The sequence below is a fragment of the Diuraphis noxia genome, unplaced genomic scaffold (assembly GCF_037042655.1).
Source record: "Diuraphis noxia isolate RWA-SAM2 unplaced genomic scaffold, SU_Dnox_SAM2 contig0002, whole genome shotgun sequence".
In the NCBI taxonomy this organism is placed as follows: domain Eukaryota; kingdom Metazoa; phylum Arthropoda; class Insecta; order Hemiptera; family Aphididae; genus Diuraphis; species Diuraphis noxia.
The window spans coordinates 39,456,590-39,472,202 of NW_028301712.1; the positions used below are offsets into that span (position 1 = coordinate 39,456,590).

A 15,613-nucleotide genomic window follows, 5' to 3' on the forward strand; every position below is an offset into this window, starting at 1 on the left:
CGGTTGCTATTAAAAAAAAATAAGTTGAATTGGGCATGCGTATGCTGAGATGGTTAAAAATTAAAAATTTATTGGAAAATGTGTATTTATATACCCCTAGCTTGTAAAAAAAATTTGATTTATTCTAACATAATCCAGCCTAGAAATTTAGTGTACACAAGGTATAGAAAAAAATTCTTTGTTACCAAAATGAAATATTACATCTATAAAACTAGTTATTATTAATATCAATTTTGTATTTATAGATCTATATTTAAGTATAAAAATACTTTAAGAAATTGCTTGAAACACTATGTGAATTGGATATCCCTCAATGGTCATTGGTCGTCCGTCAACCACCATCCAAAGTCTTAGTAGTTTTGGGGAACTGGAGTTTTTTGTTTGAATTTTATTATTTTATTATTGATAGATTTTTAGATAGAAAAAAAATTTAGATATTGCTTTCCCTAACCGAGGTGGTATTTAATTTTTATTGGCATTTAGTGCTGAGAAAACCTAACAGCCAAAGGCTTGCACCTATACAATACAATAACACAACATAATGGTAATCTCCGATTGTGATTGTAAATTTTCATACTGACAACTTACAATACATTATTTATATATAAACTTTTTCTCCATAATGATGAGAATGGTTCAAAAATATGGGGCAAGCGGGTGCCACTCTGCTATACAGTAGACGTCAAGTGATAGTTAATGAAGTAGCTTATTTTACCATAAGTATTTAACTTTTGTAAAACAATTGCATTTATTATATTAATTAATATTTAATTACTATTTATTATAACAATTAACAATGTACCTAGATACCCATATTTTATCATATTATCTTATTGTTATTTTTACTAACTTTTTCTTATGCTTATTATAGTTTTCCTAATATTAATCAACTAAACATAGGTTGATGTTAGAAATGATTGGTTACAAAATGACTAGATAATGTTTTAACAGAGTGCAATAATAAGTTTTTACACTATTATTACATTATTTACAGTATACAATTTGTTACATATGATTCATTTCATTTTTGAGCTTTGTGAGAACAGACAAGAACGGACATTTAACTCAAAATGTTGTGGACTGCTTGCTTAAGATGGTTGAAGAAACTTACAGATAAGTTCTTCATTTAGATTTAGATTTTTGATAATTTTAAGTCTATGCACTGTGTAGTGATGGTTCCAGGTAAGTTCTTTTTTATCTAACATTACTCCAAGATATTTAATACTGGCTGGACCTGTGAACTTTCTAGCCTGTTTAAAATCCTAACTCTTAAATGGGCTAGAATTTTTAATCAATGATAGTAAATAATAATATCTATCTAATGTAAAAGGCATCGCCTAGATTGTAATAATATAGGCATTATTACAATCTAGGCATGAGCAGTGGTTATCGTCTCCACTTAGAATTTGGCATTGTGGTTATTATCTCAACAAAATTGTACATTCGTCGTGTAAAATTATTGTATTTCAATTGTTGATGTTTATAAAACATAAATTGGTTTGAATCCAACTTTTGTCTGTAACCAATTCTGTTCAGAATATTGGCTAATTCCTTCATCAAATACATGGAACGTGTATGCATGCCGCGAGTATTGTGACTTATTCTGTTCACTTTTGTGTACCACTTTTCCGTGTATTAAAACGAGACTGGCTGTGGATTAAATCAATTTATTATATTAATGAATTAGTTTTAAAATCCTTGTTGGATATCTATTTATGTATTTATAGAACATAAACCTTACATTTCTCAACGACTAATGGTACGTATAACGACTGTTCATATTTTGGATGCGTTCCCTGGAAAATTGTTTGATTTATTTCATTGCATTTATCCGGATTACGAATAAGACGTTTGTGTATGCCTGTCTTGTGCGACCCCGGTATCATCCACAAACAACCATTCTCTAACGTAGCATCGTCCAAGGCTATCCAAAACCCGACTAATGAATCTGGTTCCGTGAAGAGAAATGTAGAGTCTTGATGCGAGGTGACTAAATGTATTTAAAAGCAATATATTATACCTTATGAGTTATCTTTATTGAAATATTTAATATGACATTATAGGGAGGCGCAGAACGTTTGGGCACAGGGCACATTGACCCAAAATTCAACACGTTCAGGTACAAATATGAAATATACACAACGTTTGGACAAGTAGAATAAAAATATTTTATAATTTTACCTGGTAAACCACAGAACATTTAGGTACCTACATATTATATACGTGTGATCTATAATTATAGTAGTATATAGGCAACGGTATCGGGTATCCTCATTTATTACTCGATACATTATCTCAATTAATACCAATTTTATTATTTTGATTATTATAGGTAGTAGGATATACAATGTGTCCCGGGGCGAAGTGACCGGCCGCCGTCATATGAAAGTATACCTAAAATGACGAAGAAATAATCTTTAAAGTGGGGGTCTAACTCTTTTTTTTTTTAGTTATGGGAAATTTAAGTTTTTTTAAACCAAACCAAAACTACCACGGATTTTTTTCATTTTAAAGCTATTTAATTGTCCTTTCAACCAACATACGCAATTAAACCACACTTATCTAAATTATTATTATTAAATTGAAAAAATTAAATTTTTTTTATCAATAGTTGGAATTTTTAAAATTAAATCTCGTATTACTCAAAATAATTCAATATTTAGTATGGGTTATTTTGGTTGTGTATTATTCAGTATTCTACAGGATAATATTACCGAGAATACCTTATAAGTTTGGTTTTCATATCTTTCATAATCGCAGAGTTATATATATCGCATATCTGCAAGGCTGGGTGTATCAAAGACCTCTGTATGGAGAATTTTGAAAAAATTGGGCCTTCATCCATATCATTTTCATCGATTTCGCAATTTAATATTTGGGGATAGTGCAGCAAGATTAGTTTTTTGTACGTGGCTCCTTCGCGAACACAGAACTGTGGATTATTTGAAACATATTTTATGGACGGATGAAGCCACATTTACCAGAACAGGTATAACTAATCACCGTAGCGTCCGTAACACACATATCTGGGCGATTGAAAATCCTCATGTTTTATGGCCAACTACAATCCAACATCAATTTTAAATTAATGTTTGGGCTGGAATGATAGATGATTTAGTTATTGGACCATATGTTTTACCTAATCGGCTATATGCGACTACGACTACGAATGTATTTGTAATATAGGTACCTACATACTTAGACTATAATCCTATTATGTCAGTATCAATTGACATTTATTTATTTAGGTATACCTGTACAAATTTATTTTTTCAATCAGTTGTGACAGTGTCCCAAGTTGTCATCATGAGTGGTATAGACGGTATAGTGAACTACAGCTAGTACGAACTCATTATTCATGGATAATCATACTGAAGTTTTTTAAACCCATCGTGATTAAACTTGTATTATTGTTGATAGTTTTTAATTTTGTGAATTTAAAATAAATAAAGACACCAACATTTTTCGTTGTACTAACATAACAGCAAAAATAATTCAAAATTATGGGTTACATTAACAAAAAAAATTATCATTGACCACCTTGTTATTCCAACCCCATCCCCCTTATTGTCCCTTTTAAATTCTGGGAATTCCTCCAAGACTTAAAGCGCAAATAGTGTGATATTTTAAATGAATAAAAATATGATTTTGTAACATTAAGTTCACTAAATAAAAATAGCTAATCTAAATAATCTTTAATACTTTTACTTAATATTGATTTGTTCTCACCTGAACAATTTATTAATATATCTTATAGGAAGAAAAGTAATTTTTTAGATGATGGTTGTAAATAGTTAATACTGTTAATAGGGTCTGAAAGTGCATAAGGATATCAATATCAATAGTTTTTACAATATGGTTTAAATCGATACATTTGCATCACCGATACCATCGTCCATCACCAACAATATTTCACTAATAATACACATACAATACAGTATACACTATAGGTAGGTACCTATATTATGTAATTCAATATTAGATAATTATGTTGAGTACAGATTGTGAAATGAATTTTAAATATTCTAAAATAGGTAGGTACCTATTGTAGATACTAATTTAATATGAGTAATATTAATAGGTGAATTAATAAAAACAATCGTAAGTACTAAGTTGTAACTCTAAATTTTAAATAATCTAGCTGAACTATTTTGCTTGGTGTATTTAAGTAGCTAATATTATATTCAGTAATCGTGTTATGATAGGTAGGTCGTAGGTAGGTACATATTATAGGTAGTAAGTACCTACCACATAAACTTTACTGACCTTCGCCACCAACACCTGGGTTTTTGTAGATATACATGCTCTGCGGCACTACTGGCTTCACTAGGCCCAAAGCTCGGCAGACGTTTTTCACCTTGTTGCCGTACGTGCACGCCTCGAACGTCGGGTGCAACCTGTGTAAGGCATGCCCGACTTTATTCAGCGCCAACGAGGCGTCGACCATTAGGCATCCTCCGTTATCCAGCGCGGCTTTTTCGTAAAAAAATGATATTTTGTCGGCACTCTCCATGAAGTAATTGTCGGCCACCTAAGTATTAATATTATAAATAGGTGTTATAATATTTATCATAAGTCATAATCGAGTGCACCGCGAGGTACACACGAGATATATTATGCAGAATATCTGGATATTTGTTGAGTAGGTGTCTAGTACCGTTGTAGAAACAGGAAATTATGAATAAGATGATTTCTTAATTTTTAGGAATGCGTTCATTTTGGACAAGTTAAATTTCCAAGAAATTAACTTGAATGTGATTATTTGCTATTTATTTAATAGAAACTTGAACGTTTTTGGTGAGTTTGTTGACTTTCGTAATCTGGTATAGGACATGTTTGTTTTTATTTGCTACCTAGCTATATATAAATGTTGTACTTATACATTGAAGAATAAAATATGCATTTCATAAATTGATATACTACGTTACTAGTTGGTATAAAAAAACGAAACGGCGCGGCGTGAGCTATTTACATATTTTCATTAATAATTTGTAATTCTTATTTTGACGAAATATAAGTAAAATGATTAAAATGCAATGCTACATTGCTACGAATTTTTGTTTATGGCATCTAGTTTTAACAGTGATATTTCAACAATTATTTGAACAGTACCTAAAAATGATTAATAGCAAAGATACGAGGTCAGTAACATTACATAACTTATAATTGATAGTTTGAACATACATGATAGTTAAGATTTATATATATGTATATTCATACAATGTAATATAAGAGAGCGCAGAATTGAATAGTAGGTAGGTGTAATGAACAAGAAAAGTAACAATGTGAGATAGCGTAATATTGCAATGATAAAATATATAATAATAAATTGCTACGAATTAAGTTTTAAAACGTATTATTACAAATTTACAAATAATACCTATAAGGCATGACTATCGTGTACACTGTACAGGAATATACAGCTGAGTTTTTCTTCGAAATTATTTTTAAAATTTATTCCAAAAAGGGGGGAGGAATAGGTAATCTTTGTTTTTTCTATTCTTCAGTTTGTAGGTGTTGATTGTACCTCGTCATTGAGTAAGTCGTAAGCCATTGTAATGTACCTACATGTTTCATTTGAATTCGATAGTAAATTATTACATATAAAACAAATCCCTACGTAGGTATTATGTATTTATTTTTTGTTGGTAAAATTCTTGTAAAGGAATCAAAAAATTTATGAACTTTACTGGATCATGAAAGGATATCTATCATTATTTCATACTTGTTTTGTTTCACTGGTTGCAAACACAGTTTTAACATCAGCCGGCACATTCTCGGTGAGTTTTTCTCCTGCATCCTTGAGTTCCATTGTCTCTTTTTCATTCAGAAAATTTTTTATTACAACATAACCATCTTGATCAAACTGTTATAAAAAATATATTTTAAACTCCATTAATTTATATCACAATGTCACATTATGACCCTAATAAATAAATAATAATAAACTGTACAACGTTAGCGAAATGTATTCTGTATTGTATATACTATATTATATTATATTTACTTTTGATTTCAAATCTTCATAATTCATTTTTCCGTCTTGCGACATCGACTTAAAGGTCAAACTAAAATATATATTAATTATAATAATATTTTATTAATATCATCGCAAATCGAAATATCGTATATCGTATATTATATATAATATTATGATATTATGATATTATACATAGTGCTTAAATAATGAATTGGGAACAGAAACGGGATGCAATGTATAAAAAAAAATGCGAGTATCTTCCTAGATATTTAAATGCCTTATTGGTTAGGATATAATAATTAGAAAGGATTCTCAAAAAATTTTTTTTAAAAGAAGAGGTTTTGTCTGTCTTATCCTCTCCCACATACACCATCCAAAACCAGGAATAGGATTTATTTATGTGTATTATACAGTATATATTTATTCAAACTCTTGCATATAGGAGTAGCATGGTGTATTTATACAGGAGGGCTATAACCTATTGTTTTTCTGTCCATCTGGTAAACAACATATAAGGTATATTTTAAAAATTGAACTAAAAAAAGTTTACGGTATGGGTGACTCGACGAAATTCCAGTGGGGCTAAGATTCTTTAGATCCCCCCCTCCTCCCATTATACATGTATGCTTATGCCAGGTGACATAGCGAGATAGAGTTTTGGGGACCAGTGACATGGGAGAGGAGAAAATAAATGTTGATCATGGCTATTATATTATTTTATACTAAAGTACAGCATTTAATTTCAGATTTCTCTGCATACCTGGTTATTTTTAAAGCTGTTGTCTTGATATAATTGATGTAGGTATTTATAATATACTACACATTTACCAAAAATGATTAAATATTAAAAACAAATTTTTCTTTCTGTGTCCTTGCTAATTTGATAGCCACCAAAATATTGAGAAGAGACGAAGGAGACGACGCGTAATGAAATAGTTTGAATAACTTTGCAATATAATACATGCATTAATAACCAACTATACTCTATTCGAAGAGTGATATGTTAATATTATGTTATACCAGTTAGCAACTGGTTTTCGGTTTTTGTCCGGCGGTATGCATTTCCAACATAATGGCATAGGAGACCTGTGGAAGGGGAAATAGTGCATAATAGTTAGTGCCTATAATATTCTCTTTAGGAAGTTTGGAACTGATTATTGTCGGACCAAATAAACTATTGAGAGTTACACTGTTTACTGTTGAACAATAGAAATTCATGTATACAGGGCGTAACAGAAAAACTGACTAATGAAATAATAATTATTGTAGGATAATCAATATTTAAAAAAAAATGTATACATAATTTATAAACACTTGCACTATATTTATAGTATAGCTTTTTTTCATTTTTCATTTTAGATTTAAATTTAAAATTGTTATTTTTTTGGAAAATTTCAAAACAGCCAATTTGTAATGTGATTATAAAAACAAATTTTATGGTTAAAACATTTGTCTAGTAATTTATAATTTATAATTTTTTTAAATATCAATTTTTTTTTTGGAGTAAATAACTTAAAACGTAATACAATTTTTCTTAAATAATATTATTTTATTTTTGAGAATTTCCATTAATAAGTATAATATTATGGGTGCCAATACTTAAAAAAAATATTTATTATCCATTTAATTTTCATTGTTTAACTAGCAACATTTATTTTTTATTTTTTCTGTTACAGCCTGTATAGCTACGTTAATTATTATAGTGTACAAATTACAAATTACAAAGTACAACTACTCGTACGTGTATTATAGTGTTAAAGACTATTTAATACCTATACTATACAATCGTATAATAATATATTATTTATGTATTACTATACATATATGTTATATATTATATATAATAACTGTCATAAATCATAATAAGACAGCTCGTTAAACTTTTAGTTATTATAAAATGTTGTATATATTTATATGCTCTGATTAAACAATATCAATTGACATACATTTTGAAAAACAAATAGGTACTTACCTAGATACTTATTTATAATACGTGATGTAAACGGTTTTAAATGACCTGTATATTAAAGTATTTAAGGCTACTTTTAACTAACTTTTATTATCTATAACGGTTATAATTTATGAGTTTTATATTATAAACAAATTGAATCAATCAAATATTCAAATATCAATAACCAACGTTATTGGTCTAATATCACTCCTAAATATACCTATTACGGTAAACAGAAAAAAAGTACCGTGAAAAACAACTTCCATAAAAATGTCTCTTATTGAAAAAGCCGTCATTAATAAAATCATACAAAAAAAGCGGGCAAGTCGTGGATGTCGCTCTGCTGTACAGTAGGTTACAAGTGGGTTACTGTAATGGATGGAATTAAATTTGAATCCAATGATATTATATTATCATTGTATACGAAAAACGATTCTGAGCGAAGACAGTTTATCTGTCTAGAATATATTATAGATATAGATTATTAAAAATTTTCAAATCTTAGATTTAAAAAGAAAATTTTTTATGAATTTCTAGTTTAAAATAATTTGCGAATTTTCATGATTTTCGTGTTTTTACACATGTTGTCAAAATTCAAACATTGAATGCTTGTAAAAAAAAATGTGTTGATATATATTTCTTTTATTTTTCAACTGCTATAGTAAAAATTTGATAGGAGCCTTGTATTAAATTTTCAAATCTTAGATTTAAAAAGAAAAACTTTTATGAATTTCAATCTAAGATAATTTGAACATTGCCGTAATTTTTACGTATTTAGTCAAAATTTGAACTTTAAATGCTTATAAAAAAAAGTCGTGCCTATGTATTTTTAATATTTTATAACTGCTATTGTTACAATGTGTTATAGAAGCCTTGTATTAAATTTTCAAGCTTTTCTACCGAACACATAATTTTTTATCGATATTTATAGAAAAAAAAAACTAAAAAAGTTGAAAAATTAAAATGTCAGTAAACAGCTCAAAACAAATCTAAATATTTTGAACATTTTATCAAATATAGAAAATGCCTATATAAACATTCAGTGAAAATTTCAAGTATCTGCGGTCATTTGTTTTAGAGTTACACCAAAATAATGAAATCACTAAAAGTGAAAATCCAATGTTGTAAAAATTTAAATTTAAAATGCTCATAAAAATGTAATTTGAATTTCCGGTGGACTTTTTATTTATGATAAAGATTGAAAAACATTTAAGGAATCTTGTATTAAATTTTCAAATCTTAGATTTAAAAAGAAAATTTTTTATGAATTTCTAGCTTAAAATATTTTGTGAATTTTTGTGATTTTTACGTATTTTGTCAAAAACAAATTTGAAAATTGCAAATTTTCGCGTTTTTGACAGATTTTGTAAAAATAAACACTTATAAAAAAAATTGTGCCTAACGATTTAAAAATTTTTTTAGCTACAATAAGAACAACCCATAAGGAACCTTGTATTAAATTTTCAAGTTTTTTTGGTCATCCGACATTTTTTTAACCGACACTTGAAAAAAAATTCGAAAATTTCAGTGTTCTATAAATAACTCAAAAAAAGTCAAACCTTTTTGAAAATTAAACTGTATATAGATAACACTAACATAAACATTTGGTGAAAATTTCAAGCATTTACAGTGATTAGTTCGTGAAATCACTCATGCAAACATACAGTGCTGATTCGTTCGCTGTCTGTCGCACCACCCGAGGACGACAACTTCTAAAGCTATATTTATTAATTTATTATATATTATTATCCATGTTAATATTTTTATACTTAATATCTATATTGTACTTTAAAATCTGATGATCAAAAGACAATACAGCGCGTCAATGTATAATTTTTTTTAATAATAATTACTGGATAATATTTTAAGCATTCATATGTTAAGAGAACGCCACATGGACATTTGTTGTTTTCGTCTTACACACGTACAACATTTCAATTATTTAGATATTTTTTATTTTTTATATATTTTGGTTGAGTTTGATTTTATATTACGAAATATGCTTGTATATTGGCAACATTAATGTTCATTCAATTATACAGTTTAATGTTCATTATTACACTAGCTATAATAGTAAATATTATAACTTAAACCCTTTTAATTTAGGTGATGAACCACTTTGAACACAAATTGAAGTACCGTACATACTCTTATTAAAATAAATGTATCCATGTATCAACTACACGGTCAGCATCATGGCGATTTCTCCGCCTGCAGTGATAATGACGGTGGAGTGTGTCATCAATGGTCAATCTATTGGTGCACAAAGTAATATTTTTATATTGTAGATATTGACAATTTTAATATAAACTATAACTTAATTTCAATATTATATTTAATTTAAGTTTCACTTAGATGTATGATTTTTTATATGATCACTTTAATATGTATAGGTACAATAATAATAAAAACGATTTTCTGTCGAAAAATTAATGACAAGATTATCTTAATCTAAAAAAAAAATGTTTATTTAAGATAAAAAAAAACAATAATCACTAATCACTTATCGTTGCTTTTTTTATGTAGGTTCTTCAAAAAAGGACGCCAAAAATATGCTTGCCATCTAGGTATATTGAAACATTTTTGCGAAAATGAAAATTATAACGGCGCACATACACACGTGCGCGTAAAAAGGTCTTTTTCAAGACCAACAGTGTGTACGAAACAACACGTTGACAATTTAATCTCACACTTTTGTCAGGGAAACTTGACTGACAAAGGTGGTTTGTAAAGAAATAAGTTACAAGAGGCTGACGAGGGAAAAAAGCACAGCTTAGGTCCAATTGGTGTAAACGCAACACCAGTTTATTGTTAGTTGGGTTATTAAGAAATAAGAATCAACACTCTATTAATGTTTTACAAACCAACATATTAACTTATGATTGGTTGTGTGTTTTACACCAAGAAATGTTATATTAACTTACCTACAAATAGGTTGTACATTTAACCTCAAATAATCCTTGTTTATACTTACAATAATTTAGTTTAATTCTTATTTAAATTTAATAATTGTGTAATAAAGCAGGTAGATAAATGTGTTATGGACTGTAATGTTTATTTTATTTTTGGTTCTCGAATAGGAGTAATTAGTTTTTAAAGAAAATGTAAAGAACCTTATTTAAATCACAAAATATGCTTATTCTTTATTACGTTTTTGCAAGACTGTGCCGATCACATCGTTCGTACGCGACTGATCCAAAAATCATACAATAGAATATAAGTCTCAAGTCTGTAATAATGTGTTATCGGATCGGCCCGTCTTTCGTTTTATCAAAACCGAACGAAACCGACACATATTACAGACTATAAATACAAAATACTAATAATAAAACAATATAATTTGATAGCACGCGTCAACAAAATGTATTTAGTCATTTAGTGTTTAGGGTACCTATTAAATAATTTGACTCACCCACCAAATAAATCTTGTTGAATGTAGTGACTTGTGGTTGTTAATCCTTTACATATTTTTTTAAATATTGTATTTTAATAATGTTGTCGATGAATCAAAATATGAAGTACTGTTACAGTGTAACCCAATATATTAGTATTTAATGTATTTATATTGTATATTATATGCTTATAGTTATGTAATGCTGAACTTTATTCAGGATAGTGGCGTTGCGATTAAAAATAAATGAATATTTTGGTTAAATAGATTAAAATATCATGTCAGTGTAGGTAGTAGCATTGATAATAAATACTATAGATTGCTCACTGGCCGGTTTTTCGGTGGCATACAATATTAATCCCGGTAGATGGCGATAAGAACAAACAACATTTATAAATTCGTATTTTATTGCAGCTACGGGTATTATTTTACAGATACAATAAAAATCCTACAGCCCGAACCTTTCGTTGCTGTTTTGGACATATCTGTTCATTCAGTTTAATGAAATGTTCTACGACATGTAGCAACTGTGAGCCGGATACCGATGAGTTTATCAACGTCGATGTTTTAAAAGATATTGAAGTAAATATTCCAATTAAAATAGTTAAACCACATGAAGACGCGGAAAGTGAAACTACAGATATAGATTCCGATTCTACAGATTCTTCATCTGCAAGTCAAAATAAATCTCAGATAAATAAATCTCTTTTAGAAACTTGTTCAGAAGTTTATTTTTCCGGATACTTGGCAAAAAAATGTTTAATCAAATTTATGTGCACAGATTGCCAATCACATTTAATAAGACCAAATCATGAATTGAACAACGAACAACAGCTTTTAGTTATGTACAAGACGTACGACCACGTTGGGCAAATGCAGGGTCTCAAAGCACCATCTGAAAAACTTTTAAATATTTCAAAAATGTGTTTCAATATTTTTTCAACAAAATACACAAACATTAAAACTGAAAAAAATGTCTTAGGCAAACTAAAAGAAAAAGCACTTCAAAAAATCAATAATTGGTATCCCGATTTACAAGACTCAACATGCTACGCTCATTATTTGTATGTAATTGAACTACTTTTTCGAACACTGATTTTCAAACAATGTAAGAGGGAGAATCGTAATATACATTTAAAAAAACATGCCCAAAATGTTGCAAAATTACGCATTTTTCAAAATAAGTAACAATCAAATAATTTGTTATTTGTGTGATGTATAATATTATAAAATGTTATCAATTAATCATTATTTATTAAAGTCAAGTTTTTATGTTTTTTTTTTTTATCCTAGAAGAACTTTTATTTGGATTATTAATTATAATATTATAATTAATATTTATTTCACCAATTATTAATTAATTATATTATTTTGTTTAGACAGATAATCAGTGGATATTTTATTATTTTAAACTTTTTATTTGTCACCTTTATCACCTAGCTAGTGTTTAAAAATGAATACAGTTAAAATATAAACTGTCAATTAAAGTTAATTTTGATTACCTATTATACTATATCATTGTATTACTAATCTAAAGCTGGGTGAGTTAACGATTTTTTTAACTCAATTAATTTAAGTTAAATATTTTTTACTCAATTAAGTTTAAAGTTAAGTTAATTATAAAAAAAATCATTGAAAAGGTTTTAAAATCACTTGTATAGTAGGTAATATATTCATATCTATGAATATAGATGCATTTATTAATATTATATTATTATCTATATAATTGTTTTCCAACAATATTTTCTAATATTCTACGAATTTTAAATCGACGAACCGTTATAGGTAGACTAAAATATATTTTAGAAAACATGAAAATTCAAAATTAACTTGGTTGGTACCTAAAATTAAAAATTAGAAGTTGATTTTAAGTTAACGGAGATATAAATGAGTTAGGTTAAAGTTAAGTTAATCAAAACAGTGAACTAGTAAGTTAAGTTAATAGGTAAAAATGAATTTAATTTTTAACTTTTTAACTCGTTAATGCCCAGCCTTGAGTAAACCAGTAAACCATTGACAACCTAACGGATCTCGAGTACAGTACACGAATGTCGAACTATACTCTACGTCTACGCCCTACAGTACTACTGTCTACTGTAATGACGTGTAAATTGAATATAAAGGTTATATGGGGAGCCGATTATAAACTGATGCGCCTCTCCTGAATACGTTACGCAGTTTGCCTACAATCGGCCAAATAACGTGACTACTAGCGTTTACAGCGTTATCCGATCTAACTATCCACGCGTCCGCAGCGCCTTGTAGCGGCACCCGATTATTACCGCGCCACCGAAAAACCGGCCAGTGAGCAATCTATAGTATTTATATTCAATGGTAGTAGGTACACAGAAATTGTATTGTTAAAGTTGAAACCTGTAACCTTATATTATGTATAAATTAATTAATGTGAAGTTTTATTATTTATTATATAGGTCAGATTCGTTTATGTTTAACATACATTATTTTCAACAAATGTAATTAGGCAAATTAAAAAATACAAATATTTAGTTTTCTTGTAAATATAATATTTTTCTCGAAATAAAATATGCAACAAAACATACATTTTCAATGTAAAAAAAAAAAACTTATAATGATTATAGCAATATAGGTACATACTTGTACTACAAATATAATATAATAAAAATAGGTACCTTAATTGTATATACAATTAATTGTACAAGTATTTATGTATCTTATAGGCACCTAATTTATAATAAAATATAAATTATAGTGCATATTGTAATGTTGCATACTGCAATTTACCATCACCAAGAACTCTAATAACAGTAGGTGACGATTCGGGCAAATCATTTATATAATACCCAATAAGATTTGTTTCAGTATCATCATATTTTTTTAGTTCATAAGCATGACAATGATCATCAAAAAAATCCAATAGTAAAAAAAATCGCAAACACTAAATATGGGACAGTAGAACCATTAATAAAAATATTAATTATTTGACCAAATATACATCCATTTAAATTGATTTCTACTATCATCATTGACCAGCCTACTCGGTTTATAAGTAACACTTTTAAATTTTATCCATGATGCTGAAAAAGTCTTTTGACTTAAATCTGAAGGTAATATAAAATTTAACTCTACTACACTACTAATTTTTAAATATGATAAAAGTTTTAAGTCTGGCTCTAATCCCTTTTTAGTTAAAAATCGATGAACCATTTGTAACTGAAGTTTATGTGATAAAGTGTGGCCATCATGATTTATACGATTTGGTATGGCATTTGCATTTAAAACCTTATGTTTTGATTCTAATCTTAAAGAAGATGTTAAAGAAATTGGCCATTTTTAAGGAGGAGACGACCATAATGTGTAAGGATATGAAATTTTGGTTTTAATGTACTGTTAGAAAAATGTAAATCTAATCTGTTATGTTCTGAAACTAAAGCGTCTATTAGATGTGCACATTCTGGCTTAAGTACTCTAGATTAAGCTCTGGCTCTAGCACAACATAGATCAATGATTTTTCGCTATTGACTGTTACATGATAGTTTGTGATGGAATTAAATATACAGAGTTCTCAACTATTCCAGTTTCTAAAACATTAGCTTTAAGAATATCCAAATTATAATTATCTATATCCCTAATTGATTCTTTTGACTCTGTCTTTTGAAGTTTTTTTTATGTGACCGGCATAAACGGCAATAATAGTTAGCAGAAAAACTGTTGATACTGTGTTTGTGTGTGTATTGATATGAAGACTGTAAACATCAACGTTTCGATATTTATATTATTTTATTATTATTAATATTTTAGACCAATTGTCTTCTAATTACTTTACTGATTTCTATCTTAATGATCAATAACTTTTAGACCGGTAGCCGGTTATCGTTTTCATTTTTCATTTATTATTTTTGTTTTAATTTAATATTAATTCAGAAAATTTTGGTTCAATAGCTTTTATGATAGCTTTTAAAATTACGATTTCTGTATGATACATACTTATAAATTTTCCTTTAAGCTGGTTATATATTTTATTCTTTTATGTTGATTTTTGTTATTGTCATTAAAACTAAATGTATGTATCCTACCAATGCAATAGTTATCAAGTTTATTAAATGTTGTCCATAGTTTTGTTTTCCCGGAAAAGGAATTATTTGGTGGTATATAATTTTATATAAATTAATTAAATACCAATTTTTCTTGGGTTATAAGTGTAATTGTTTGTTTCAAGTAGATGAATAATTATAATATTTATAAATTAGGTTGTACTTGGTGTTATTTTTTGATATTATTACTACCTACTAGATATCAGCTATTTATCACA

General features: G+C 28.0%; 1 protein-coding gene across 1 annotated transcript; it reads right to left on the bottom strand.

The window, feature by feature from the left end:
- Positions 1 to 1,446: 1,446 nt before the first annotated feature.
- On the bottom strand, positions 1,447 to 7,020 carry Phyhd1 (Phytanoyl-CoA dioxygenase domain containing 1). Its single transcript, XM_015512743.2, has 6 exons — positions 6,741 to 7,020; positions 6,008 to 6,068; positions 5,726 to 5,866; positions 4,267 to 4,531; positions 1,742 to 1,990; positions 1,447 to 1,650 (listed from the first exon to the last, which is right to left on the bottom strand). Exons 2-6 carry the CDS (start codon positions 6,050 to 6,052, stop codon positions 1,481 to 1,483), a joined length of 870 nt encoding a protein of 289 aa, XP_015368229.2. The 5' UTR covers positions 6,053 to 6,068; positions 6,741 to 7,020; the 3' UTR covers positions 1,447 to 1,480.
- Between the last annotated feature and the right edge of the window lie 8,593 nt (positions 7,021 to 15,613).

What these genes read in the sequence shown, in the direction of transcription:
- Phyhd1 (XM_015512743.2), bottom strand. Translation starts at nt 6,052, where the DNA reads ATGTCGCAAGACGGAAAAATGAATTATGAAGATTTGAAATCAAAA. An exon ending in ATGAAGATTTGAAATCAAAA is followed by an intron (nt 5,867 to 6,007) that starts GTAAATATAATA and finishes TTTTTATAACAG; the next exon opens with TTTGATCAAGATGGTTATGT. An exon ending in CAACCAGTGAAACAAAACAA is followed by an intron (nt 4,532 to 5,725) that starts GTATGAAATAAT and finishes ATTAATACTTAG; the next exon opens with GTGGCCGACAATTACTTCAT.